This window comes from Rhipicephalus microplus, chromosome 5 (genome assembly GCF_043290135.1).
Source record: "Rhipicephalus microplus isolate Deutch F79 chromosome 5, USDA_Rmic, whole genome shotgun sequence".
Lineage (NCBI taxonomy): Eukaryota > Metazoa > Arthropoda > Arachnida > Ixodida > Ixodidae > Rhipicephalus > Rhipicephalus microplus.
In genome coordinates this window covers 198,158,001-198,182,764 of record NC_134704.1, presented here as the reverse complement: position 1 = coordinate 198,182,764, position 24,764 = coordinate 198,158,001, and the positions used below count along the sequence as shown (strand labels likewise).

General features: G+C 51.6%; 1 protein-coding gene across 13 annotated transcripts in view; it reads left to right on the top strand.

Annotated features, from left to right (window-relative positions):
• Positions 1-24,764, top strand: part of LOC119173579 (uncharacterized) — a 343,373-nt gene that overhangs the window by 166,976 nt on the left and 151,633 nt on the right. For all 13 annotated transcript variants that reach the window (XR_012895552.1, XM_075896344.1, XM_037424386.2 and 10 more), the window contains one exon: positions 8,061-8,172. Coding sequence is in view for 12 of the 13 variants with exons in the window: in XM_075896344.1 (XP_075752459.1) it covers positions 8,061-8,172 (112 nt within the window). In the remaining variant the exon portion in view is untranslated. The remainder of the gene's footprint in view (positions 1-8,060; positions 8,173-24,764) is intronic.

Genomic DNA, 24,764 nt, shown 5'->3' with positions numbered 1-24,764 from the left:
TTGCTTTCGCCAAGGGTCACCGCCGGCGCTACCACTGTAACAACTATGATGATGATAGTGGTGCTCAACGTGAACACATTGCCATCTGTCGCTTGGTGGTTGTACCCCGAAGTGTGGCTTTGGGCGAGACATGTCCACTACACGGTGCAAACAACTTTACAGGGGGTGTCAACACCCCCACATCTTCCAATTGGCCAATACAGAACGGATACACCAATATAGTTCCAATAGGCTGATACAGAACCAGTAGCCCAATACAGTTCCAATAGACTAATATGATCAAAATACCTATAGGTGTCCTTAACCCATTAGGCTTTTTTTTTATTGGGAATTTTCGCTAGGGGCCTGAAGCAGACGATCTACGTACAGCAGCAGCTGTGAGAGCCGCTGCACAGTTGAGAGCCGACGCTCTGATGTCACACGCAAAAGGGCGCCACTCCAAGATCTCCAGGCCAGTAGAAATTTAATAGCACCACCGCTCTAGGTTTATTTCAAAGCCGTTGAAGCATAGGCAAGTGGTGGCAGCATCAACCTGTTGTAGATGGTCCACAGAATCTGAAAAGTCACAGTACCACCGAAGTAGCAGAGATGCGTCTGTCTCCTACTTGAAGCCGCAAAGGTCATGCATTCAAACGTTGGAAGGGCGTTGCACAGCCTGAATCACTTCACAATGAATACATTCAAGCTGCCGGGCCTAACGAAGGCTTGTTTGCAGTGTTCAAGTTCAGTCATTGGAACTACCAGTGGCCGGAGCGCTGGTCCAACAACTAGTAAATGTTATGCTCCTTGCCTGCATGCAGTCACGGCAGCGTTTAAAACGAGGCTGGTGATAGAACAAGATCACATGAGTACAGCAAGCCGTAGCCTACGCAAAAGACTAGGTAATTGAGCTTTTTTTTTAATACCATTTCGACCGTTGGGCCCATTGGCTGCTTGAGATGTGTACGACACGCTGTTGAATTATGTCATCCCTTGTGCGACGCACTGTGGCTGACATACAATATGCACACTTAGGCGAAAGAGGATAGATGTCCAATAAGTACATTGTGTTTGGCTTAATTTCGGGCTTTAATACATGAATGAATGAATAAACTTTATTTAAAAGTCCGGCAGTTTTACTGGGTGAGGTGGGGGAAGAAGGGATTAACCCCTCTCCCTTCCCACTCTTCGTCGATTATGATGGCAGTGCCTCAGATGGCCGCTCGAAGTCCTTGCACCCGGGCGGCATCTTCATCTTCATCTTGCCGGACGGCCCAAAGCTGGTCGGCCAGCTCGTCGCTGGTGAGTGCCGCCTCCTAGCAGCAGTGGAGCTGACGCCGCCGATCGGCAGCAGTGACAGCAGCCGCAGCGGAAGCCAGCCCCTGCCCTCGCGTGGTGGTAGCAGCAGCAATTGGCCTCAAAGTTCATCCCTGCCTAACATGCGTCACGAAGGGAGCAGCGGCAGTGACATTAACTTTTTCAGCACACTCCCAAAGCATGTGCTGCAGTTTGGCCTTTTCCCCGCACGCTTTACACGCGTCTGTCAGGTATAGGTGAGGATAACACAGGCGTAGGATCACTGGGCTGGAGTACGTATTTGTCTGTAATAACCTCAGAGTTACGGCCTTTGTTTTGTCCAATTCGTTGTGTGGTGGTGGGTATTTGCGTCTGTTTAGTCTGTAATGTTGTTGAATGTTTTCAGGTGATCACCCTACGACCATTCTAGTTGTTGTTGTTGTGTGGATAGTGCCATCATTTCGCTCTCGCAGGTGAAGGTGGCCACCGAATCGGCCGCAGCTCGGTGAGTGAGATCTCGAGTTGCGGTGTGGGCCGCCTGGTTATCTGCGAGCGGGACGCGGTGTGAGCCGGGGTCCACAGAAGAAAAACATTCGTAGTTTCAGTTTTGAGATATGAGGACGCCGATGCCGAGGCCATTGCTCCTCGAAGCTCGCCGCCAGCGTTGTAGCTATTGCTTGATTGTAGTATCCGGGCCACCAAACACGAGATGCGACCACGCGCGAAGCCACTGACGGTAGCTTGCGGGTCGCTGATTATGACCGCAGCCTCCGGTGCTGCGACCAGTGCAAGAGCAATCGCCGCCTCTTCGACCGCCTCTGTTTGTTCCATGCCTGTGATCGCGTATGCGTCTAAGTCTGCGAACTGTCTCACCATTGTGACCATTGGCCTGCAGATGTAGTCCAAACATCCTTATGTTCTCTATGCTCGGTATGGGAATGCCGTCTGCCGATATTACTCTGATTTCTGATCTCCCTCCACTGGGAAGGATGGTTTTGCAGCCCCTTCTTGTTGGTCTATATATCAATAGCTCGGACATAGTCGCCGATCATTCGAGGCCCGTACCTCTCAAGAATTCCTGCACCGCGTCCACGCCCATCTGCAGCGTTCGCTCCACATGGCCATCACATTCTCCTCCGGGGACCCAGAGGGTGATGTCGTCCGCGTAAAGACTGTGATGCAGACCCTCTATTGTCACTAGTTTCTCAAGTAGCCCAAGGAGGACGAGGTTAAACAACAAGGGCGACACGACGGAGCCCTGTGGCGTACCCGTAAGACCCATTTCGAATTCCGGTGATTCCGTGTTGCCGACGACACTCGCACACCTGCCGGTGAGGAAGTCGCATATATAGTTATAAAATTTTTGGCCTAATCTCAGCGATCGGACACGGTTGAGAATCACCGCATGCTCGACGCTGTCAAAAGCTTTTTTCAGATCAAGGCTGAGAATTGCCTTGGTGAAACTAGAAGTGCCGTCTACAATCAGATGTTTCAGCTGCAGCATCACGTCCTGCGCGGAGAGGATGCGGGGAAATTCGACCATCGTGGGGGGCAAGACGTACATGAGATGATATTTTTTTACAATAAATTACAATGCCTTTCTCCAAAATTTTTGGGAATAAATATCTCAAAACTGGTGTTGTCTTGAGAATCCGCCTTTTAAAGTCCACGGCTAAACTTTGCAAATTTGAATGTATGGGATAATGTAATTAGCAAAGAACAAAGTTAATTTTCTTGTTAGTCAACTATTCATTTAAATTTTTTATGTTAGCAATTTCCACATCTTTCAGTATAGGCCAGCTCATGAACTACAATTGCACAGGCTGCCAAAGGAAACCTTTAAATATGGTTCAAAGTGTTTACTGAAACATCAGTATTTTGTTACTGTGGCAATCATGTACTCCATGCTCCTGCACAATGCCCAGTTGCTTGAGTGTATGCAAAATAAAGAAAGGAATAAGTAAATAAGTAAAAACCTAAGCACGTGCTCATTTTTTTTATAAACACTAATGCCCGAATGCAGAGATGTTACTTGGATTGGGAATTCGACTTGACTTGAGTAAGTCGGTGTGAAGCAAGCAACGAACTTCAAAGTGCCCAAATTAGCCTTCGCATTTCGTAGACGCTCAGGCTGTCTTGCTTGGTCAAGTTAAGAACGAACTTCTAAGCAGAAACATGTTGCTCACCTGGTAGCCAGGTTAATAATGAAGTTGTTTACGTAAGACACATGTTACAGCAAAAAGGATTGTAGATTTCAAAATAACTATGAAAACGATGTGCCACAATCATATTTTTGCCATTTTACGGCTAATGAGCAACACGTGGTGCCTGTTACTGCAGTGATGCGCAGTGTTGCTTCTGTAAAGCGTCCGTTGGCCGCTGGCTTTAGTGGCCACCCAAATGCGGCGCCTTTCTTCACGTTTGCTTGTTTGGAGGGGAAGCAAGCATCACATTGTGTTCTTTCATCATTTTTTTTTTTAAATCGAACGCCACAGCGTGTATTTGGGCCGACTTGGCTGACGAGGTAACGTGATTTTCAAGATATCCCCCTTTCTATTCGCCTGTGGACATGCTTGTAGCAGGCTAGGTCGTAGTTATATATGAAAAAATGAAAAAGAAAAACAATTTCTGGGAAGAAAAGTGATTCCTGTCCTTTTGTTGATCTTGGTAAAGAAGAGAAAAAGCGTGGGTCAGGATATTGCCCTCGGCGGAATTTTGTTTCGCGCGTGCAGCAATGTCTTGCTTCATAATGGTGAAGGCAGAGGCGCATGATCAGAAAACTTGTGATAGGGGCACATCTTATTTGTCGAATTTTTCGTAGCCTTATGCTGTAAATGATGCTTTCAAGATATTCCCCTTTCTATTCGCCTGTGGACATGCTTGTAGCAGGCTAGGTTGTAGTTATATATGAAAAAAAAAAAAAAAAAATTTCTGGAAACAAAAATGATTCGTATCTTTTTGTTGATCTTGGTAAACAAGAGAAAAAACGTGGGTCAGGACATTGCCCTTGGCGGAATTTCGTTTCGCGCGTGCAGCAATGTCTTGCTTCATGATGGTGAAGGCAGAGGCACATGATCAGAAAACCTGTGATAGGGGCACCTCTTTTTTATTTTTCGAATTTTTCGTAGCCTTGTGCTGCAAACGATGCCTTTCTGAGCGCCCTAGACGGGACGAAAGGATGGACGAGGCTCACAGACACAGCGGTGAGTCAATTGTGTACCGAAAGAGACGGAAACGACGGAAAGTGTTGTCGTGTTTTAGAAAAACAGAAATAGGCTTGGCAGTTACGGAACACTTTGGCGTCGTCACCACCGGGGCTATTAATACGCACATGTGTGCAGTCAACACATCCTGTAACGCCAGGAAACTTGGCCACTTCATAAATGTTCCAAATAAGTGTAGGAAGTGTCGCAGACTGCAGAAAGTGCACCAGCATCGCATACAGATGCTTCACGATGAATAGCATAACTTTTCCGACTGCACTGCATACTGTCAACTACGGAATGCTGACGAGATTCTCGGTGACTGTTTAGAATGTGCCAATGCTGTAAAAACCTGATTGCCATCAGTAGCTGTAACACTGGAGGCACAAGCTGTCTTCAGTTGTCCCCACTTTCACGGAGTGGCAACATAGCCAGCAGCTGCCGTACGGCATTCATGAATCTGTGCCGAGCATGGAATCGTTGTTCGTTGTACAAATTCATCGGATTTCCCAGGTCATGTAAAGCGAGTCGAGGATTCTTCGGCAGGCAGTGTGCCTCAAAAAATGCTACGCTTATGACGAGGCAAGCAAACTCAAAAACGGCCAACCTCCACGTGACGTCTATTCGAAAGGTTGCCATGTTGGAATAAAGCATGAAGTCGCTTTCAAGCTTGCCCCGCAGCTGACTTGAAACTTGTCCTGAATTTGACCGAGCCAAGTCGCTTTCAAGTCGTCCGCAAGTTCGAGAACGATTTATGGCGAGCGGCAAGACTGTCTTGACACATGAACAAGTCAAGTACGAGTTAAGTAACATCTCTGCATTTGGGAGTATGGTGATATCCTGGTGGACCTCTTGGCACACTTTTGTTGCTATTAAGACATGCTTATGAAAGAAAAATTCTAATTGTGTTTCAATCATGCAATCTGGCTTTCGCCTTCAGGTTTTACAAGCAGGGAATCATAATCATCACCAGCAGCCAGACTGCATTCACTGCACAGCACGATCCATTCCCTTGTTTCAGTGCTTGCAGCACCCACGTTACCCTGCAAAGCTGTGAATATTATTTACCCATTTAACTTTTGGCCTGCCCTTCGTATGCTTGCTTTCTGTTAGAATCTACTCTGTTACTTTTAATGGCCACCAGTTGCCTTGCCATTTCACTGCTTGCCATGCCCATTTTATTGTGATAGCCTTGTTGAAAAAATAGGTCACTGATGTCAAAGAAAACAAATGACGTTTCAGGATTCGTGCAGATTCCTTGTTCACAAACAGTGGCTGACACACAATATGGGATAGCTATGTGTACGTGTGACCCATGTTGCATGTTTCGATGCTAATTTAATTAAACATTATCTGGCATATGATTCGATAGTGTTTTTTTTGATGGATATAAAATTTACTTTCATAAAACCTGACTCTTCCCCGATGAATGCACAAAAATATTATCCTCAGTTTATTGAAGAACTCCGTCTTCTATGGGAGTAAATTTTTTACTAATTCTGGACAGAGTACACAAAACACCCATCTAGGTGTGGTAGAGGACAAGGCATTCACTTCTGGCTTGACTTTATTTTGCTCAAAGTGTAGAATTCAATCGTTAACACGCCTAACTTATCGTCTTACTGTAGAATTCAACATGGCGAATTGCTATCATTGGATTAATAAATGTATGCTAACCCCTACAAGATCTGCGATTGGGCAAGCATTCCCGTACTGTAAAGAATTGTAGCAACTTGAGATGAGCCGAGCAAAGCTGGGATGCAGCAGAGCTGGTTGGCACTCGGCTGGTCCTGGTTTTTACTTGGCACACATGCTTTGACACACCTGTGCACAAAGTGGTCACGTGATCTCATCAAACTAAGTGCGAGTGACGAAATTCTCTTTGTGAATGAATGTGGCTCTTCTGCATCCTTGTCCCGAGTTTCGCAGGCGTTTTTTTGTAGTTATATGTAAATATGAACCAACCAGCCGAGCCCTTCTAAACTTCTCTTCAACTCCGTGTGTGTGTGAAGGGAGGTGGAAGGGCTGCGAGCATCCCCCAGGAACTGGGGGACTTTTTTGTGCTCCTGGTATCCTTTTTAGGTGAGAAATAATAATGCAATACCAATTTAAGGATGTTGTAGGCACAACTTGCTGTCCGTGGCTATCTTGAAAAATTCGATGCTTGCCTTTTGCTTCAATATATGCCTTAAGAAAGATAATCATAAATCTGCTAGATGCTAGAAACCTTGCTTGTTGTCTAGGCAGGAAATGTCAAGTGTTCTAGAATGTCACATCTTTGTGGCCCAAACATGTGAGTAGTGTCCTCATTAGACCCCGAATGCATTATAATGCACATTTATTCTTTTCTGTTCTTCGAAATTTATTCCATATTAGAGCCAGATTTCTTGGTGGAATTGCTTTCTTTAATCATGTGGTGTCTGGTGAGCATTACAGAAAGCAAACTATAGTAAAAGCCACGTTTTCCCACTTTGAAACATGGCGGCATTCTCATCTTCGCTGTCCTGCTAAATGCACTAAACAAATTCCCAAATTACTTTAATAATCCTGCATTCATACTTTTTAATTGTTGTTTTAATCTACTTCGGAAGGTTTTCGGAGTAATTTTTGCACCTCACCTAACTTTAAAGAGCAGTACATCAAATGTGCATTATAATGCACATTTGGTCCCAGTATGTGCATTGTCAGGGGGATACTAGGAAAGTGACAAATTTTAAGTTCTTTGTAATTAAGTTTTGGCTTTTTTTAATCTCAGAATTATTGATGAAAAAGTGGAAAGTTATCTCAAAATTCAATAACGAGCAATGACCCCTCTGACCTTTAATTATTGGATGAAAAGGCTGCACCTTGCACATTATCTGGTGTTTAAAAATAGGTGTGGTGGAGAATTGGACCTTAAGCAAACCCCAAAAGCGTGTGAAAGCAAAAGTGCCTTCTTAGCGAAGAACTGCGCAAGAAAGCCACGGGTCAGAGCTTGTAAATGGGTATCTTCCTCGAAATGGGGAAACTCTGAATGTTCTCAGTGAACAAAATTCTAGTGCAGCATCTTCCTATTTACCGAATTTGCGCGAAATCGCTACAGACAGTTTCACAACAAACAAGAGTGCTTTGCACGGGCAAATGTGAAATTTTGTTATAAGCGAGTGTTATTTGTTTTCTGTGCATTAAGACACAGTGTGCATTATAATGCACACACCAGTGTGCAAAATCTGTTTGCTATAAGGCGCAATTTATTTCTCATGTACTAAAGTATGTGCGCGCATTCCAAAAATGTGTTTTGATTTCACCTGTGTGGCCGCAAATTTACTGGGGTCTAAGGAGGGTATACCATTTTTCAGATATACTCGCGTGTACTGTGCTCATGTAATAGCAACAGCATTCATGTTTCATATCTAGACAAAAGTGCTGGCTGCATGTGCTCCTGTAACAATATCTGTGTTAGAAGGCGAGCATGCCACTCATTCTGGATTACAAGAATGATATTTTGGGAAAGTCAGGTTTTTGATTGCGGATATGGTGAATTTTGTATGAGGCAGCATGGAAATGCTGTTGATCTGCTGAGCAAGGCATTATGTTGCACAGGGCGTCTGCTGCAGCTGATCCAGCAGGGCCAGTTGTCCCTGGAGTGGGTCCGACTCCTGGTGCTGGACGAGGCAGACCAGTTGCTGGGTGAAGGATTCCTGGAGGACCTGAGGTGTGGTGATTATTCAGATTGTGCATCATGGCACAAGTTGCACTTTCAATGCTAAAGTGTTTACACTTTTGGAACAGACTGCTTATTTTGATACTACTTATGAAATAGTATTTCTAGTAAATAATGTTGGAGTGGTTCGTGGATCCATGAACTCAAACGTGCAGAGCTGAGACAGTAGACATAAACAATTATTTTATTAACCCTTTAATGCCTAATTGAAAAAAATGAAAACAAAGTTTTTTTTAGTTTTTCAGCTTTATATAGCAACCTTTATATGATTCTACAGCAAATTTATCTAAAATGCAACTTTATTGCATTGTCACGAATTTACCTCAGGAGCGCTTGCGAAGGGATTGGATTGAGAGAGACAGTAAACAGGTGTAGCAAAGCAAACACACTTTATCACACGAAGAAATAAGCAAGAAATAAAAAACAAAAGCGAAACCAAACACTTGTGGACACAAAACCCAATCATAGCTTGTACATATTCAAACCGAAACTGACTGCAGCCCAGTCTAAATCAGTTTCTAGACCTAGCTGCTAGTACTAAGCTAATATGGCGTCTTAACAATGAACGTCTGTCAGCGATGTATGAATAAATGTAGTAAAGGCAAGGTTCAAATTTTAAGAAAAACTGTATTGTGCTAAGTTACAGGTGAATCGGCAGTGGTTACATGTATAAGGAAACTGGACTCGGTGCAGGAGCACGATCGGCTACGTCCGACGCCACTCGCTTCTCGGCTCGCTCTGCGATGCATTGCTCTGCGGTCCCGGCTCGAATCTCGGCTCGAATCTCGGCTCGTCCTCCTCTCTCTGGCGATGCGTTGCTCTGCGGTCCCGGCTCGAATCTCACTTTTGTTTTTTGAATGTTCGTTGAACCAATGAGCAACCGCGCCAAGTGGACGCGCTCAGGAGTCCACGTTAACGCAGTGCAGCGTTTCCCGTGCAAGCACGGAGACGCTGCCGGAGAAGGAGACGCTGCTGGAGAATGAGACGCTGCCGGAGAATTCAGCTGTGCGAGCTCGAGTGCCGCTGACACGGCCCTCCCGAAAATTGCGCCTGTCCTCAGGCGTGCGTGTCGTTACGTGGCGATGGTTCCGTAACTTCTAGGAGCGGCTCCTTATGTCTACGAAGCTGCTCCACGTTGACAATTTTTTGGTTGATCATGCCCGGTGTGTGGGGTGCTCTTTGGATCTCGGCCCTGTTTCCTTCGACGAGGGCCGTTATCTCGAACGGACCCTCATAGCGAGGATATAATGTGCCTCGAGCGCTCAACTCAAGCAGGACGAGGTCCCCCGTTATGAACCTCGGAGTTCGCCGCTTCTTGTCATATCGGACCGTTGTTTTGCGCTGACTCTGCAGTAGCCTCTCTCTTGTCTCCGCATGTCCCCTTGCCAAGTCGTGCAGTCTATGAGACTCATTGGTGTCTCCCTCGACTGAGGCGAGGTTGAGCTCTCCTGGCAGTTTTGGGTCATAGCCGTGCATGAGTCGAACTGGGCTGTGGCCACTGTGACGATGCTTCGTGGCGTTGATTGCTAGCGTTGCTAGGGGTAGTTCCTTCTGCCATCTGTCCTTGTTGTTTAGCATTTTGCGTAGCACCTGTTTCAATGTTCCTACCATTCGCTCAATCAGTCCGTTTGATTGTGGCCAGTACGTTCTGATGAGCAATTTTCAGTCCGAGATGGAATTGGTTGGTTTTCTTGTTCACGAATCCCTTGGCTTGGTCCGTAATAATGACGCTGGGAACTCCAAATCGCGGAATCCACCGGTTTGTCATGAAGTAAAGGTAGTGCGTCGACGAAGTGCTCGGTACGGTCACGGCGTCCATGTATCTCGTGGCGTGGTCGATACACACGAGGATGTGGTCTCCCTTCTCGTTTAGCGGATCCATGTGATTCAGGGATATCACCGCGTTTGGCTCAGTAGGAATATCGCGTGGGATGAGGCAACCTTCATTCTGTGTCGTGCGGGCGTTGATGGTCTGGCACGTGTGGCAGGAGTCAACATACTCGTGTATGTCTTTTCTCATCGATGGCCACCAGGACTTTCGCTGGATCAGGTCTCTTGTCTTCTCGACGCCTAGGTGGCCGTTGTTGTCGTGGAAAACGATCATCACACTGGTTCGGAGGGCTGCGGGAATGATCACCCTCCGACGGACCCGTCCTCCCTCGAGAGATTTCTTCACCAGTATGTCGTTTTTGATCTCGTAGTCTGAAGATTTGTGCTTGGCCTCCTCCCGAAATCTTTTGCAGTCAGTATCCCTCTCCTGAAACTCGCGTAGGCGACTGTGTTTGCCGACCACTACTGCGTAGCAGTGGAGGTCTCAAGTCGAAACGCCCTGGTCGAAAGCCTCTGCAGATTCCGACTGCCTTGAGAGTGCGTCAGCAGCGGAGTTCTGGCGTCCTGGCTTGTGCTTGACGTCGAAGGTGTACTCTGCTAAGTCGAGCGTCCACCTCGCAAATCTGCGGTTGCTGGCTCCCTTCTGGACGAGGTATAACAAGCTGAAGTTGTCCGTGAACACTGTAAAACGAGGGCCTCCTCTCAGGTAGACCGAAAACTTCTCAATGATCGCCCAGTGGAGCGCCATGCACTCGAGCATATTAGAGTGTAGACCACGATCGTGCTCGTTTAGTGATCTGCTTGCGTACTCTATGACCCGCTCCTTTCCGTCTTGAGTTTGAGAAAGCACCGCACCCAGCCCGGTTTGCGAAGCGTCGACGTGAACGTTAGTTGGGCAGTCTGGGCGGAAGCTCGTCAAAATCGGCGGGTTCTTCAAGGCGTGTTTTATGGCGTTGACAGTTGCTTCATGAGCGTCAGTCCATACGAAAGGAACGTCCTTCGCCAGAAGGTGCCGTAGCTTGTGCGTGACCTTTGCAAACTCCGGTATGAACTTTCGGTAGTGGTTAGCGAACTCCAGGAAGGAGTACAGATTCTTTGCGTTGCGATGCGGCTCGAACTTCTCGACAGTGGCAACTCTGGATTCGTCCTGTGCTCGTCCTTCGGCGAAGATCACGTAACCCAGGAAAGATACTTTGTCTTGAATCAACTGGAATTTCCGGAGATCCATCTTCAAGCCGTTGATCACGACTCTCCTGAGTGCTTCGTTCAGTAAATCCAAAGCCTCCCTCACTGTTGTGGCTCTCTGCCCGACATCGTCCATGTACGTAGCTGTCGTAGGTAAGCCATCGAACGTGCGACGCATGACTGTTTGCATGGTCTGAGGGGCCTTGCAAAACCCAAAGGCCATTCGAAGGTATTCGTACTTTCCGTCTGGAGTGACGAATGCGGTCTTGTGTACGTCGTCCGGCTTCATTCGTATAGTCAGAAATGCCGTCTTCACGTCCAACACAGTCAAGTAAGCCGATCCGTCGCGCATGACATCGTCAATAACGTCTTCCATGACAGGCATTGGATAAGAAGGGTTGATGGTTTTCTCGTTGAGCTTGCGATAGTCGTGTACCATTCTTCGTGGAGTCGTCAAGTGGTGCGGTTGGTCGACGACTATCGTTAGAGCACCGTACTCGTTTTCGCTCGACCTTATGATGAATGCCCTTAGAGAGGTAGTCATTCACCTGTTCTCGGATGAACTTGCGATCAGCCTGTGAGCACCTGTACGGCCTCGATGACACTGGTATATTGTCTCTGAGTTCGATGCTGTGTTCAGTGTGAGGACACACACCCAAAGTGTCGCCTTTGGAAGTGAACGCTTGGTGATGCCTTAACAGAATTGCGTGAAGTTGTTCCCTCTCTGCCTCGGTGACATCTTTCGTTATCTTCCGAGTGGCGTCTTCGACTAGACTCGTGAAGTCTTCGTCGGGTGCGGGACATTTCATGTTGAGGCGCACGTACCTTTCGTCTTTGGAAACACTCTCGTCCGATTGCCGGCAGAACATCGCAATAAGCAATTCCCCGGTGCGGAGTGGTGTGCCTTGTTTCGGGGCTAGCACTTCGGACGATGAAAATTTTCTGGAGGGCTCGACTGGAACGATAGTCACATCGTTTGACGTGTGAAACGTTACGTCGATGTTCGCGACTGGTCGCCAGTCTGATCCCAGAATCAGGTCGATGCCGCTGGGCAGCTCCGTTACCACGACGTCTTCGAGTCGCACATTCGTGGTGCCCAGTGTCACATCAAGCGTTGCAGCGAGAGTTGGGCATATGCTGCGATTGAGAACTTCAATGTTCTCGCGCGATACCCATGCGTGCGTGGGAATGTCGTCCGTCAAGGCATTGGCACTCATGATGGATAAGTTGGCGCCACTGTCAATGCCCACGCGGACGGGTCGGTTGTTAGCAATACCGGACACTATTGGTAATGTGCCGCCCGTCGAATGCAAAAAACAGTTCGCTTGCCTAGGTGACGTAGTCCCTGTTTCGTGGCTGCTATTGTCCCTCTTCGCTCGTTTCTCGTCCGCTCTGATTGTTGCTGGCGTTTTTGGCTTTCTACAATCACGGGACAGGTGACCGATGTCGCCGCAGTTGAAGCACGAACGAGCAGAGATGGGCCGCGGGTGTGGAGCTTCCGAGAAATCGCTGCGCGGGTTGGCCTTCGGCAAGTTGGCAGAGCTGCTGGCTGGCACCCGCTGGTTGGAACCCTGACCACGGCTCGCTGTAGACGATGACGGTTTCTTGTCGTTCTCGGCACACACGGTCGTGCGACGCCTCGCGTCGAGCAAAGCCGCTCTGTCAATGAGTTCGGTTACTGTGCCACACAGCTGCGCTGCGAGTGGGTTGGTCCATGTGTTGTCCTCGATGTCGCTGAGAATAAGGGAAATTCGTTCTTCCTCTGCTAAACGGTACGGCGCCTTGTTCAGAATGGCGTTCTTCGAGTACATGTACTCGACGATGGTCTCGTGGCTCTGAAGGCGTCGCTTCGTCTGCAGTTCGAGGAACTCCTGCATTGTCAGCTTTCGTTTGAATTGGAGAATGAGCGCTTCTTTCCATTGCTCCCAGGTGTCATACTGTGAGCCATAGGCGCTGTGCCAATCCTTGGCAGATCCCGTAAAGCGGCTAGCTGCTGTCGCCAAGGTCAGTGATGGCATCCAGTGGGCGAGCGCTGCGATTCTCTCCACTCGCGTAATCCATTCGTGAGCACTTTGTTGCGGCGTCCCATCGAACAAGGAGATTGAGGATGACGTGTCGCTTGTGGAATGAACCTGGACCGGGCTCGTCGTCGGTGGACCTCTCGACAGCGTGTTGGCGAGCAGGGCTTGTGTGTTCACTAGCGCGGCGAGGATCTGGGCCATGGAAGGTTCTCCCTCGTGCGTTGAAACGGTCGGCGCGGCGGGGCGTGCCGCGTCTTGGTTGGTGCCGTCGTTCAGTGACAGTGGCCGCGTCGAACCCGAGGACATCGTTGTGTCAGCAGGGACGGAATGGTGCAGCCCGAGGGTTGAAGTCGTCACCCGTTCCGTTGGCGGTGAAGCGTTCTAATAGGCTTCGTGCGATGTCTCACGTTGACTCGTGGTCGCACGGTTAAGCTGGGCTCGCAGGCTGCTCAGTTCAGCGCAAAGCCTCGCGTTGTCGGCGGACAGTGTCTCCAGGTGTGCCTGCCTATCGTCGTCGTAGGCAGCCTGGTCCTTCGTTGACGAGTCCGTCGGCTCTAGGGCTTAGTGAGTGATGTTGTCGCGGATGATTCTTGCGATGAGCTCGTCCTTTCGTCCGGAGCACCGTAGACCTCGTGCTCTCAGCTCGTCGACGAGTTGCTTTTCCGTTGCATAGGCCGTCGTGCTGTGGTCGAGGGTCGGGAACACGCTTTCGATGATGGTCGTTTCGGAGTCCCGAGACGATGTACGGCGTGGCGTCGCTCCTTCTCGTGGCGTCGTTTTCTCCTCCGCATGCAGCTCGCTCGATTCACATCCTGTCGGCTGCGTCATGTCAGCGATGTCCGAATGAATGTAGTCAAGGCAAGGTACAAATTTTAAGAAAAGTGTATTGTGCTAAGTTACAGGTGAATCGGCAGTGGTTACATGTATAAGGAAACTGGACTCGGTGCAGGAGCTCGATCGGCTACGTCCGACGCAACTCGCGTCTCGGCTCGCTCTGCGATGCGTTGCTCTGCGGTCCCAGCTCGAATCTCGGCTCGTCCTCCTCTCTCTGGCGATGCGTTGCTCCGCGGTCCCGGCTCGAATCTCACTTTTGTTTTTTGAATGTTCGTTGAACCAATGGGCAACCGCGCCGAGTGGACGCGCTCAGGGCTCGGAGTCCATGTTAACGCAGTGCAGCGTTTCCCGTGCAAGCACGGAGACGCTGCCGGAGAAGGAGACGCTGCCGGAAAAGGAGACGCTGCCGGAGAATGAGACGCTGCCGGAGAATTAAGCTGTGCGAACTCGAGTGCCGCTTACACGTCCTTAAAGCTCATCGCGTTGCCACGTCGACTCAGTGCCCTTTGCTGTATCGACGCCTAAACCAGTCTTCTGTCGACGTTCACCTCGAGTTTCTACAGTCGTGGTCTTTTTCCCCCAAACGAGCCGCTCAACCTCATCGCCGGTGTCCCAGTCTTCATCGCAGTCTTCAGCCTCACTAGGCTAGGCTTAGCTCGTCATGAACTCCCTTGCTGACGGGCCACTCTTTTGTCTGGGGTGGGCTGCTATTAACCTGGCGCGAAGTGAGATAGCTTCAAGTTCACCAAGAACTGCTGCGGAAGCTGGGGCAAGTCGAGGCAGCCTCACGTGGGAGCACCTACGAGTTCGATAGCCACTTCCCGAGCCTTTCACGCCGACCTCCATCCGAGCTGGGCAGCTATGCTTCTCCGGTCGCTGTAGTGATGCTGGTTTCCGACGTCTTCGCAGCTCGGAGCTCCACAGCGCAGTGCCAGCTTATCTTTCGTGATTTTTCATCACAGCTTGGGTCACGTGCCACAAGCCTTTTTTCCAACCAATCTCATACGTTAACATGGTGCGTCTGCGCAACATCGGGGGTCTCGCGCACGAGTGCAGCATTCCAGCACCTGGCATGTGCTTCGTGCCCTCTTACTCCTGACATGCATATTTTTATGCATGTCGGGAATTTTTCATGTGTCACAAAAACATTAACCTTGCAATGAAAAACGTACTTCAAAATTACGTAACATGTCGTGTGCCACCTCTTGAGTGAATACACACCAAGCAAACAAAATTGTTGAAGATATAACTTGCATCACTTAGGCAAGAAAGAACGAAGAAGTGTGTGCTGTTGCATGCGCTTTGCATTCTTTCAGATAGAAAATAATTGATTTTACTATGAAATACCTTAGACGAGACGATACTAGATTTTTGGTGTTGAAAGTGTGGGAATCGAGAGCGCCCCCTATGAGGCGCCTCGTTACCCAGCTGCCGCGCGCGCGCCGACCGCATAGTTTGGGCGCGTATAATCACCGAGATTCGCCAAGATGGTTGCCAGGGCGCCTCATGGTCTGGGCGAGTCAAGCCTCGGCTACGTCCAGCGCTGGCATGTCCGGGCACGCTACGCTGCGCAGGCTATGTCATAAAGCAGCGCCATTTCCCTTTGGGCGTGCGTGACATCCTCCTCTCCTACCAGCTGTGTTGCGCCCGACGATTCGCTCGTCGCGGCAGATGCTCTCAGGTCTCCACGAGAGGTTGACGCGCTGTTTAGCAGGCGGCTTCTCGTTCGTGCGTTCGACTTCGGCCCTTGTGCGGGAGTAATCGCGTCCTAGGCAAGCGTACTTGCTCGGTCTTGCGGAGTACCCTATATGGCCTGCAAGCTCGTGAGTGCCGCACTGTGCTGCATCTTGGGTTAATAAACCCGTTTTTGTTATCCTGCCTCGTGCGTGGTTTCTGCGCCGTGCCGGAGAAATGGAAGAACCCGGCCGCAGCGTCATCGCATGCAGCAGTGGAGGACGTCGCATCCCTACACGGTTGCGCTTAGTAGGTAAGCCTTGTGCAAACCTATCTCCACATAACTGGCGCTCAACTTGGTTTCGGCATGGCTTCAGAGCAGACCCCTTCGAGGCGCTCGTTCCTGTTCAATCTTGTGGCGACGGACCTGATCTCGTTTGAGGCGGACGGCTGCAACAGCACGGCGTAGGGCCCTCTCGGCGACCTTCTGCTTTCGTTCACCGGGAGAGGTCCCTTTTTCGGGGCCCCCTACTGTGGTCCTCGTCCGCCTCGAATGAGGACCACAGTCCTAGCCAAGCCAGTAATGGGCTCTATCAGCTGTTCGAGACTCACGCGCTTATGGGCCCATCCCCGGCGCAGTCTCCGCTCGCTGGCCTTTTCCCGTCAGCAGCACGGTTGACAGCTCCAATCGCCGCACCCAGTCCATCCTACCGGGGGCACTCAGGTGTTCGCGGGAACGCGCTTACTGACCCGCCGTGGTTGCGAGCGCAAAGGGTTGACGATGTCGCTTGGGAGCCCGCTCGCTTAACCGAAAACATCGCCGCGTTCACCGACGCTCTCTGGCCTGAGACTCTCGTGGGCGACGGTTTCGACGGACGTGGGCCACCGTGCTCCGCTGATGACTTGTTTGTCAGTCACGTGAGGCGTCAAGCACCAGTCAGAGCACAAACCCTACCCTCCTCAATGCCGTGTACTGGCCCTTTTCGGTCGGACGCGCATGTTGGGGAACAGGCGCGCGCACCTGTTACGGCCGCGCCTGCCTCGGAGCAATCACCGCTGCATGCAACTGCGGCGCAGCTCCTAAACGTTGTGTTGGAAGCGGCGCGCTCGCAGCCTTGCGCTTTAAAGGGAGACCCCGAGTCTTCTCAGCCAAGCGTTCCAAGTAGCTTAAAGGTACTTCTGCCTGAGTACAGTGGTTATTCGGACCGCACCAGTGCCACAGAGTACCTCGAGGCACTGCACCGCTATCAGCAGGCTACGCGGCTGAGCGACACCATTATGCTAGGCTCTGTTTTGCCCATGTCGCTGACAGCCCAAGCGGCGAGGTGGTACCGGCTCGTCGGCCACCAAGCTCGCTCGATGGAGGAGTTTAGGGCGCTCTTCCGTAGCGAATTCCTTCCTCCTAAATACGAGCGCCGCATGCGTCGCGAGTTAGATCTTCGTACACAGCATCCCGACGAATGTCTTCTCGAGTACGTTCGGGCTTTGCAGGAGCTCTACGTCCTTGCCGATCCTATGGCATTAGAGGCCGAAAAGATGGAGCAAGCCATACGTCAGGCTCATCCAACCTTTGCCACTTACCTTTGGAGCGCCCGTTATCGTGACCTAAACGAGCTGGCATCCGATGCGAAAAGTATTCAGGGCGACATTCTGGCGGCGTGAGCCTATCGCCCGCCGCCACCGCCGTCCGCGTCTCTCGAGCCTCGTTGCGCGTGGGCTGGTAGTGAGTCGTCACACTGGGGTTTCCCGAACCATGAGGCGGCCTCTGCCGGGAGAGACTGAGACGCGCCCGATGTGTTGGACCGCTCTCTGGACCTGTACTCGTACGCCCGAGCGGCCACCGTTGCCCGGCAGCGTGGACAAGAACGGAAACCCCGTGCTCCAGTGCACGAGGGGATATCCGATCGCGGAGCCCCCACTGCGGCTAGCAAACGGACACCTCGTGGCTTTAAAGGATCGCCAAAACCCCCCCATGCTGGAGGAAAAGGCGTGGTCTGCTTTCGTCGCCGTGAGCATGGTCACACCGCGCGTGAGTGCAACGTGCCTTGACCGACACAAGGGCCTGCTCGCCCGTCGGGAAACGGGGTGAGCCGTCGGTGAGCTCCCCCTTGCTGGCGGCTGCAGCGGTTAGAGAGCACGGGAGTATAACACAACCTCTGGCACCGATGGCGTGTCGGGCTGGACATGACATTCCAGCCACGCCGGCGCCGTTCATCGCCCTTACGATCGCTGGCCGAGAGTTTGCGGCGTTGCTAGATAGCAGGGCTTCGATCTCGCTGTTTGGCGAAGAGGTTAGGGCTCATTTGCGCGACCACTCTGTCCACATTCGAGCTTGCGACACCCTTCCACCTCGCCAGCGGTACTGCCACCTCGTGCGGCGCTGCGCGTTTGGTTGTGCATTGGGAGAATCGCGCACGCCGACAGCGCTTTGTGCATCTCTCTGGTGTTTCTGTGCCTGTGATTCTCGGTCGCGACTTTCTCGCGCGCACAGGTATCGTGATTGACGTCGCGAGCGGAGGCTACAAGCTCGGCCCTTCCGGCGCCCTACGGCCTTTCGCTGCACCTCCCGTGGTTTCAGCTGCCAGTAAGTCGCCGGATGCCATGAGGAGGAAGGAGGAAAGGAGACCAAGCGTTGCCCCCGTGGTCCGCGTCTGCCCCTCCGACGCCAAGACTGGTCCTTTGGCCGGCGCAGCGGAAAACGGTCCGTGCGTACAGCTTTCCCTCGAGCATAATGCTGCTGCGGTGAACGAGGTCGTGGCTATGCCGGTGACCCCCCCGCTAAGCAGCCACTCGAATGGCTCGTTGCCGCCTTTGCCGGACAGCTTGTCGAAACGTGAGAAAGCACGCCTGTCGTCGCTGTTGATACGTTTCAGCGACACGTTCACAGAACGCCCGGGTTGCACCTCTCTGGTGAGGCACCGGCTTGACACAGGCGACGCACAACCGTGAAAATGCAATCCTCGCCTTGTTAGTGCGGCAAAGAGGAAAGCAATTGACCAGGCACTGGATGAGTTGATTGAGACCGGAGTTGTTCAATGCTCAAACAGTCCTTGGGGTTCACCGGTGGTCATCATCATCATCATCAGCCTGACTACGTCCACTGCAGGACAAAGGCCTCTCCCATGTTCCGCCAGTTAACCCGGTCCTGTGCTTGCTGCTGCCAATTTATACCCGCAAACTTCTTAATCTCATCTGCCCACCTAATCTTCTGTCTCCCCATAACCCGCTTCCCTTCTCTGGGAATCCAGTCAGTTACCCTTAATGACCAGCGGTTATCCTATCTACGCGCTACATGCCCTGCCCATGTCCATTTCTTCTTCTTGATTTCAGCTATGATATCCTTAACCCCCGTTTGTTCCCTAATCCACTCTGCTCTCTTCTTGTCTCTTAAGGTTACACCTACCATTTTTCTTTCCATTGCTCGCTGCGTCGTCCTCAACTTAAGCTGAACCCTCTTTGTAAGTCTCCAGGTTTCTGCTCCGTAGCTAAGTACCGGCAAGATTCAGCTGTTATATACCTTCCTCTTGAGGGATAGTGGCAATCTACCTGTCATAATTTGAGAGTGCTTGCCGAATGTGCTCCACCCTCTAGTTACTTCAATCTCGTGGTTCGGCTCTGCGGTTATTACCTGCCCTAAGTAGACATAGTCTTTTACAACTTCAAGTGCACTATTACCTATCTCGAAGCGCTGCTCCTTGCCGAGGTTGTTGTACATTACTTTCGTTTTCTGCAGATTAATTTTAAGACCCACCTTTCTGCTCTCCTTGTCTAACTTCGTAATCATGAGTTGCAATTCGTCCCGAGTTACTCAGCAATGCAATGTCATCGGCGAAGCGCAGGTTATTAAGGTATTCTCCATTGACTCTTATCCCTAACTGTTCCCATTCTAGGCTTCTGAAAACCTCCTGTATGCACGCGGTAAATAGCATTGGGGAAATTGTGTCCCCCTGCCTTACACCCTTCTTGATTGGTCTCACCGGTGGTAATGGTCCCCAAAAGGGATGGCTCTCACCGGCTTTGTGTGGACTACCGCCGGCTGAACGACGTCACGAGGAAGGATGCTTATCCTATGCCTAACGTTGACTCGATCGTGACTGCTCTAGGCGGTGCTTGCTACTTCAGCACCTTGGATGCTAGCCGCAGTTACCTACAAGTTCAGATGGAGCAGGCTGACGCGGAGAAAAGTGCGTTCACCTCTCACAGAGGTTTGTACGAGTTTACCCGCACGCCGTTTGGCTGTTCTGGAGCTGCAGCTACATTCCAGAGATTTATAGACCGCGTTCTAGGGGACGCTAAATGGCAACACGCCATGGCGTACCCCGATGACATCGTCATCTTTTCTCGAACGTTCGAGGAACACCTTCACCACTTGGAGGATGTCTTCGGGAGGTTGCAGGCCACCGGGTTGACTTTGAACCCGAAGAAAGCTCAAATAGCTGAGACTCGCATCTCACTATTAGGCTTTACCATTCAGAGCGGTCATGTTCTGCCGTGCGAGGAGAAGGTACGTGCCATTGTGGAGTACCCGACGCCGGCAAACATTCAGGGCCTGAGGCGCTTTTTGGGCATGGTGAACTACTATCGACAGTTCATCCCAAACTGTGCGGCCCTCCAAGCGACCTTGACTGCACTCTTGAAAAAGTTGGCACGATGGAGCTGGGGGCCAGAACAAGAGCGAGCCTTCAAGGCGCTTTCCGAAGCTCTAGTGGCCACAGCCGAGTTAAAGCTGCCCGACCTGAACAGGGAGTTCGTTGTCCAAGCGGACGCGAGCGACCTGGGTCTCGGCGCGGTACTGCTTCAGGAGCACGACGCCGTCCTCCAGCCAGTCGCCTTTGCGAGCCGGTCACTTAACGCCGCCGAGCGTAACTAAAGCGTCACAGAAAGGGAATGTTTCGGTATAGTTTTTGCTCTCCGGAAGTTTGACTGCTATGTCGACGGCATGCCATTCGGGGTGAAAACGGATCACATGGCACTCACCTGGCTTAAGCGCTTGCGCGAGCCCTCGGGCCGCCTCGGGTAGACCCTGACAGGGTAGACCCTGTCACGTCCATTGGTATCGTCTTTAGCAGAGAGGAGCTGCTCAAGGCATAGCAGGACGATCAGATTTGTCAACACATCGTTGACGAGCTCAAAGAGCTGAGCTCCCAAGTGGAGCGGAGTGGTCAAGCCGCCGGGCACGAAGAGACAGCTGGTATTGCTGTCGGTGCCGAGTGCCGTACGCAGGCTGGTATTGCTGCGGGCACGTTGGACTCGTACCTGCTTGATGCCAACGGCGTTCTCCTGCGCTACGTCCCATCTGAAGACGCTCCCCAGGAGTCTTTCAAGGTGGTGATACCCCGCTGTCTAAGGAAAGCCACCCTAGGTCATTTCCACGACTCGCGGTTGGCCGGACACGCGGGTGGTTTTAAGACTTTTCAAAAGTTGTGCCGCTCCGCTACCCTGGCCTGGCATGAAGCGCGACGCCCTTCACTGCGCCTGCTCATGCCACGTGTGCCAATGCGTGAAGCCTCGTGGGGGCAAGTCTCCCGGGCTCATGCAGCCGATCGACAGCCAACAACCTTGGCAGGTCGCGGCCTGTGACATTATGGGACCTTTCCCAAGAAGCCGGAGAGGCCATGTTTTTCTCCTGGCTGTCACAGATCACTTCACGAAATGGGTCGAATTGTGTCCCCTTCGGAAGTTAACGGCATGCACAATCTGGGACAAGTTGACCGATGTCTTTACCCGCTGTGGCTTTCCGGTGGAGTTGTTCACGGACAATGCGTCCTATTTCACGGCCAAGGTGTTTGTGGATGCTTGTGCTTCCTTTGGCATTAAGCACCATAAAACAACCTTGTATCACTTACAGGCCAACCCGACTGAGCGGATCAATCGGAACCTCAAGCCCTTGCTGACAGCCTTTGTGCAGCAACACAGGAATTGAATTGTCTGTCTCAACTAGATAGGCTTCTCCTTGCGGTCTACGGTCAATCGCTCGACAGAGTACATGCCCCCCTTCCTCAACTTTGGGAAAGAGCTGCCTAATCCCATGGACCGTGTCCTACGGGGCGGCGGCGAGGCAAGCGCCGCGAAAATTGGCCCGTCTGGCTACACAGCGGAACTGCGGTCACGGATGTACGCGACCCTCGACCTGGCGCGTTCCAACCTGGCAAAAGCGCGAGCTGGTCAGAAGGCTCAATACGACCGGTCACATCGGGATGTCCGTTACGATGTCGGCGATCTCGTCCTCAGGCACAATCACGTCTTGAGTGACGCCGCCAAAGGCATCTCGGCCTCCCTTTCGGCCAAGTGGTTGGGCCCATACCGAGTGCACACCAAAGTGTCGCCGCTGGTATACAAGCTGGCTGACTCCCAAGGGAGACCAGTCGGCGGTCCAGTTAACGTCTCCGACCTCAAACCTTTCGTTGCTCGCAGCAACGACTTCGGGGAAGGGGAGGCGATCACTAAACCGGGAATAAGACTGGTTCCAAACTACGCCACCGGTACAACCCTGCGAAAACGCACTTAGGCTGATTTTTGCCCCCGGCATGTAGCGGGACGTTATGCCCTCCATGTAAGGGAGCAGAGATTTATAGCTGCTGTGGGAGAGCCCATCCAGCAGCAACAGTAACGGCTACCTGGCGAGCTTTCTCCCTGGGAACACCGTTACACGCACTGCGCGCAGAATATCCACCCAGTTCGCAGCGCTCCTGGCTGCTCGAGAGAGAAAAGCCTTTTCCCTGGTGGCTCACTCTCTCACTGGGTATCTTCCGCGTAGTCGGCGGGAAAAGGGAAGCGTGCGCCCTATTGGCTCGCGCAACCTTCAATCCGATGGACTAGGCTTTTTTTATTGGGCCAGCCAGTTGCGCCTCCGGGGCCACGCCTTCAGTTGCGTTTCTGCTTTTCACCGACACCCCAGCATTCGTAATGTCCTCCTTGATGGCCCGTTCCTCCAAGAAAAATCCCGGGAAACCAGCCGCGCGCTCGGTCATTCCGCAGGCACCGGCCACATCCATGCCGTCTCCGTCGAATGCTCTCCAGGCCCCGGCTAACAAGACACCGCCTCGTCGTGAAGTCGCTACGTGGACGTTCCAACAAGGCACTGAGGCCCCGGTCGCCTTCGTGTCGACTCGTCGCTGGTCCAAGCAACGCTTAGTCTGTGTGGGGTTAGACCCCGAGTCCGTCCCGCGTCCTTTCTGCGTACGCACCCATTCAGACCTGCTCGACGCTTCCGGAGGTGCCTCGATGCCGCCTGTTCCTGAGGCCTCCTACTGCGACGCTCATGGTGTCCTGCTGGTGCACGAGGCTGGCTACTCACCTCCGTTCGCGGGTTCACCGAGCAAAGTCCGGCGGTGCCCCTGCGGTCCTGTCCACTCCGGCGGTGCCGCCTGGCCCGGGCCTTCAATCTGCCCTGTCGACTGACTCCGTTCAGGCGGTCGTCGCAGCGCTCGTCACGGACTCATCATTCAAGTCGGCCATCGATGCTACGGTGTCTGCCGCCCTCCCGCGGCCCCTGGTTCCTGCTGAGACGCCGCCGAACGAAGACACCGGAGCCCCCGTCGATCTCGTGGACGGCACTGAGCTGGACCTCAGTTGTTTCGAATAAAAGTGTTGGTGGATACTTTTATTATGGTGTGTTTAGGGCGACCTCTGTCTTAGGAGGATGGATGGATGGATGGATGGATGGATGGATGGATGGATGGATGGATGGATGGATGGATGGATGGATGGATGGATGGATGGATGGATGGATGGATGGATGGATGGATGGATGGATGGATGGATGGATGGATGGATGGATGGATGGATGGATGGATGGATGGATGGATGGATGGATGGATGGATGGATGGATGGATGGATGGATGGATGGATGGATGGATGGATGGATGGATGGATGGATGGATGGATGGATGGATGGATGGATGGATGGATGGATGGATGGATGGATGGATGGATGGATGGATGGATGGATGGATGGATGGATGGATGGATGGATGGATGGATGGATGGATGGATGGATGGATGGATGGATGGATGGATGGATGGATGGATGGATGGATGGATGGATGGATGGATGGATGGATGGATGGATGGATGGATGGATGGATGGATGGATGGATGGATGGATGGATGGATGGATGGATGGATGGATGGATGGATGGATGGATGGATGGATGGATGGATGGATGGATGGATGGATGGATGGATGGATGGATGGATGGATGGATGGATGGATGGATGGATGGATGGATGGATGGATGGATGGATGGATGGATGGATGGATGGATGGATGGATGGATGGATGGATGGATGGATGGATGGATGGATGGATGGATGGATGGATGGATGGATGGATGGATGGATGGATGGATGGATGGATGGATGGATGGACGGACGGACGGACGGACGGACGGACGGACGGACGGACGGACGGACGGACGGACGGACGGACGGACGGACGGACGGACGGACGGACGGACGGACGGACGGACGGACGGACGGACGGACGGACGGACGGACGGACGGACGGACGGACGGACGGACGGACGGACGGATGGATGTTTCCAAGTATTTACCAGTCAATTTTCTGGTTCGCTTCCGCCATTTTGTATCAACATTCTTCATGTACAAGTAGCTGAATACCTTCCTAGCCCAACGCTCCTCCCCCATTTCTCTCAATCGCTTCTCAAATTTTATCTTGCTGCTAGCTTCCCTGCCCTCAAATGATGTCCATCCCGTATACCCTTGTACTCCGTGATTTGGTGTATTCCCGTGAGCTCCTAAGGCAAGGCTACCTATTCCACGTTGCTTAATTTCTAATCTTGCTTGAACTTCTGATCTCATGCACAAGACCGCATTGCCGAACGTCAGACCAGGAACCATGACCCCTTTCCATATTCCTCTGACAACATCATACCTATTGTAATTCCACAGTGCCCTGTTTTTCATTACCGCTGCATTCCTGTTACCTTTAGTCGTCACGTATATTTCGTGTTCCCTTAGGTACTCGGCCCCATTGCTTATCCATACGCTCAGATATTCATATTTATCTGTTATCT